This window comes from Helianthus annuus, chromosome 13 (genome assembly GCF_002127325.2).
Source record: "Helianthus annuus cultivar XRQ/B chromosome 13, HanXRQr2.0-SUNRISE, whole genome shotgun sequence".
NCBI lineage: Eukaryota > Viridiplantae > Streptophyta > Magnoliopsida > Asterales > Asteraceae > Helianthus > Helianthus annuus.
Genome location: NC_035445.2, coordinates 80,693,479 through 80,697,760, shown reverse-complemented (window position 1 = coordinate 80,697,760; position 4,282 = coordinate 80,693,479). Strand labels below are relative to the sequence as shown.

Sequence of the window (4,282 nt, the reverse complement as noted above, 5' to 3'; positions counted from 1 at the left end):
TGTTAAAATTCATATCCGAATCTGAAAACTCATTTATATCACCCGTAGATATTTCAACATAGGGTAAGTATACAAATTTACACTTTGTTGAACTATGACACAAAACGTAAACTTAGAAACAAAACAGTAATACACATTTCTTCACATAACAATTACAAACCCAACCATAAATGTATCAACAAAACATCAACTAACAAATAGGTAGCGGAACACCATCCCACCCTTCAACACACTCCAACAACGGATCAATAATCTCCCCCTTGCAAATCGCCGTAAACACCTTATCGAACTCCTCTCCCGGTGAAGTCACCTTCTCTCCAGTCAAGTACACGCTTCCAAGCTCCTCCCGCACGAACCTGTACAACGGGTACGACCTGCACGCCTTGATCCTGTTCGGGATCAACAACGAGCCACTTTCAAACGCCGTCCGAACCTCCTCCACCTCTTTAGGCAAAAGGGTATTCAATTCCGCCTCAAAATCAACTATCTTTTGGAAGATTGACGTTGCTACGTCTTTCTCCCCGTCTCCGTTTTTCAAAGCGTGTTCGACCAACACATGTCGGAGCTTCTCCATCAACGGGTATGTGGCGAGACATGGGTCGTCGATGTAGGTGAATACGTGCTCCCGGTCGACGACACGAAGCAAGTCTTTTTCGCAGAATCTAGACGGGTGGAGCTCGCCGTTGACCCCTGTGGTTAGGACCTTTTTGGCTACTTGGCTTACGGTGTTCTTGACCGTTGCTTTCAGGTTCTCTTCCAAATGCCTCAAGTCGATCGATTGGCATAAAGCTACTAAGTATGTTGATGACATGAGCTTTAAGATGTCGACCGCTTCGGCTGTTTTTCGAGCCGAAATTAATCCCAAAGAGTTAACATCTTGGTTATGTTGTTCCGCGCTTTGGACATGGTTTGTAACCGGATTCGCAAGAAACTGGAGCTCCGAACAGTAAGATGCCATTGCAATCTCTCCACCTTTAAACCCGTAATCCAAGCTCGGGTTACGCCCACCCGTGAGATTCGAAGGTAACCCGTTGTTGTAGAAATCGTTCACAAGCTCGGAGAATTGCGCGAACATGAGTTTTCCAATCGCGGCAATCGCCAAACGTGTGTTATCCATTGAAACACCAATTGGGGTTCCTTGGAAGTTTCCACCGTGTAACGCTTTGTTCCTCGAAACGTCGATTAACGGGTTGTCGTTAACGGAGTTGATTTCCCTTTCGATCATTTTGGTGGCGGAGCGAATGACTTCGATTTGTGGGCCGAGCCATTGGGGCGAAGTGCGAAGCGCGTAACGGTCCTGTTTGGGCTTTTGTAACGGGTCCATTTCGTGGACCTTTTGCGCGGCTTTAACGTAATCACTACCATCCAAAATGTACTCCATGATGGCTGCAGCCTCTATTTGACCCGGATGATGCTTCAGTTTATGAGTCAAGTGGTCCGTAAACTCGGGTTTCCCTTGCATAACTTCGGCGAAAATAGCCGATAACACTTCCGACAACAATGCAAGAACGTTAGCTTCGAAAAGGACCATCGAAGCCATCCCGGATCCAACCGCGGTACCGTTGACTAGTGCCAGCCCTTCTTTAGGCTGTAATTCAAAGAATCCACCAGTGATACCGGCTTCCGAAAACGCCTTTTCGGCGTTGAGGATATGTCCAGTCGGTCCAACTGCTTTGGAATTGGACCGGCCGGTGAGAAGACCGGCGATGTAGGACAAGGGAACAAGGTCACCGGAGGCGGTGATGGTACCACGGAGGGGTAGACAAGGGGTGATGTTGTTGTTGAGGAGTTTAGTGATGGCTTCCAAGATTTCGAAGCGGATGCCGGAGTAACCCTGGAGGAGGGTGTTGATTCTCACCAGCATGGCGGCCCTTGTGGCGGAGTGTGGCAGCGTGTGGCTTGATTCTGTGCCGTTACCGAATATTCCGGCGTTCAAGAATCTGTAACATAAAAAAGTTGGTAAGATCTCTTTGTGAATATATATATTTTTTTTTTGAGTTTTGTCATCTTTTAAGAAAGAAAAACTTCTACTACTAAACACAACAATCAAGGGTAAAATGCCAAAAAGTTTGCCGAGTTTAAGTTACTTTTTTTTTCCATATGGATCTAAAAATAATTTTTTTTGTATCTAGGTTCATTTTTGTTGTAATTTTATCTAATTGACAAATTGGGTTAGAATTATTTATTAACTCCTCTTTTTATTGTTTTCGTTATTTAATTAAAATATATTATGGCATAAATGACATTATACCCTTAATTTAAACGAGGAAAACAACAAAAAATGAGAGAAGTTAACAGAAAATTATAACCCAGTTTGCTAATTGAATGAAAATATCAACAAAAATAAAACCTCAAAGACCCAGACCGAGATACAAGACGGAAATAACAAAAATGACCTAAACTTAACTCAGGACCATTTTAGCATTTAATCCCGACAATCAGTCTACATTTAATTTAAAAGTTTTAAAAGTACATTTGTTGGGTAATAGTTATGTCACTGGACCACAAGGGTATGTGCCGCTACTTTAGGTAGGTAACTCGTGTGAACCAAAAAATATGTCCTAAAAATTTATTAGGCAACTTCTAAAACTTACCATTTTCCTAAAATGACCTAAGAATAAAATAAAAATGAATTTAATTTTTCTCTACCGCTGTTCAATTATGACTATATTAATTTTAATTTTTACCAAAAAAAAAAACAAAAACAAAATAATAACAGTTACCTAATAAGTTCCTTCTGAAGAGCACCACCTTCTTTAGTTCTCCTATGAGAAGTAGCACCAAAGCCAGTAGTAACACCATAACTATCCGTCCCTTTATTCATACTCTCCATCACCCAATCACTACTCGCCTTCACGCCTTCCCTAGCAGCCTCGGACAGCTCCACTTTAACCGCGGAGCTGTCCGCGGCTGCTGCGATCGCAGCGACCTGCGATACGGTCAATGTCTCCCCACCAAGCCTGACCACATGGGTCCTAAACTCACCCACCATCCTCTTCACCTCATCAAGGTGACTCCCCTTCAATGATTCAGCCGCCATCCCCCAGTTCAATGGATCACCTTTCACACAAAGAAAATCACTAGTTTGTTCATTAATATCAATGCTACCCATTTGGTTAGAGAGAGAGAGAGAAGAGATTTTGGAGAGAGAGAATGGGTGTGATTTGGTGAGGAGGTGATGTCTAGGTGGTATATATAGATGGAAATTATGTTATGTTTGGATTTTTATATTTTTCTGGTAGGTGGGGAAAAGGGTGTTTCTATTTGATTTTTGAGAAGGGGGGTTGGTAAGATGACAATGGGTTGGTTGAAACTTAATCCTAGCCGTCGATCTTTAGCACGTTACGGGTGGTGTGGATGTTCAAACGTAGACTAGTTATGCAACGCACTCTCTACCCAACCGGCTGTGAATTTATGAATTATTGCGAAAATAGGAAACCAAACTTAAAACAAAATTAAAGCTTTGGTTTTGATTTAGACTCCCAAAGTGGTTTGGGTTTCGGTCGATGTCAATTTAGTTTGTTACGGTATTGGTATGATTCCAACACTTGCTCTAGCAATTGAAAGATAAACGTGAAGAGGTTATAGATACGTTTTTACATTAATCGAAAATCATAAAATTAAATATTGGTACACAGGGCCAGATCTGGAGGGGTGTGGGTGGTGTGACTGCACACGTCCTATTTTTTCGAGGCCCTTAAAAAATTATTAATATTTTATATATAAAAATATTTTAAAACAAAAATCTATAAAGTTTAAAACCTATTAAAAAAAGTTTTTAATCCAATCACCTAACCCTTTTTGGTTTGGCATATTGAAACCTAATTATTATTTATCTATTTAAACAAATTGATTTAACCCAATTAAGAACTTAATATTTTTAATAGATCATTTTACCATAACACTTTTGTTTTGTATATTGTTATCACCACTATTGTCATATTATTGAATACTCTTATATTTTAGCGGCTCATTTATTATAGTAGCAGATGAAACCAAAATACTCAGAGACAGATTTGTTGGTAACGTTACTCATGTTGTTCAACGAGTATCGGTTCGCTTATCGACATTAACCATAATTTACGATACTTAAAAATATTTTATTGCAAATAGAACTTTGTTTTCAAAGAATTTTATGTTGTCACATTTAAATGTAGATAAAAATAAGCATTCGTAACAACATACTTGAAAGTCTATTAAAAAATAGTATTTAAAATGTTATAAATGAAAACAAAATATGCCCAAAGTGTTTACAATAATAAATTAATATAATGTGTTGAGT

The 4,282-nt window shown here is 39.7% G+C and overlaps 1 protein-coding gene across 1 annotated transcript; it reads right to left on the bottom strand.

Annotated features, from left to right (window-relative positions):
- On the bottom strand, positions 1-3,175 carry LOC110898344 (phenylalanine ammonia-lyase-like). The gene is made up of 2 exons (XM_022145117.2): positions 2,724-3,175; positions 1-1,940 (listed from the first exon to the last, which is right to left on the bottom strand). The coding sequence occupies exons 1-2, from the start codon at positions 3,110-3,112 to the stop codon at positions 191-193; spliced, it is 2,139 nt and encodes a 712-aa protein (XP_022000809.1). The 5' UTR covers positions 3,113-3,175; the 3' UTR covers positions 1-190.
- Between the last annotated feature and the right edge of the window lie 1,107 nt (positions 3,176-4,282).

Bases quoted from the DNA above. Each gene is read 5' to 3' on its own strand.
- LOC110898344 (XM_022145117.2), bottom strand. From the start codon at position 3,112: ATGGGTAGCATTGATATTAATGAACAAACTAGTGATTTTCTTTGTGTG. The intron at 1,941-2,723 runs GTAACTGTTATT...TTTATGTTACAG, and splicing joins CTTCAGAAGGAACTTATTAG to ATTCTTGAACGCCGGAATAT.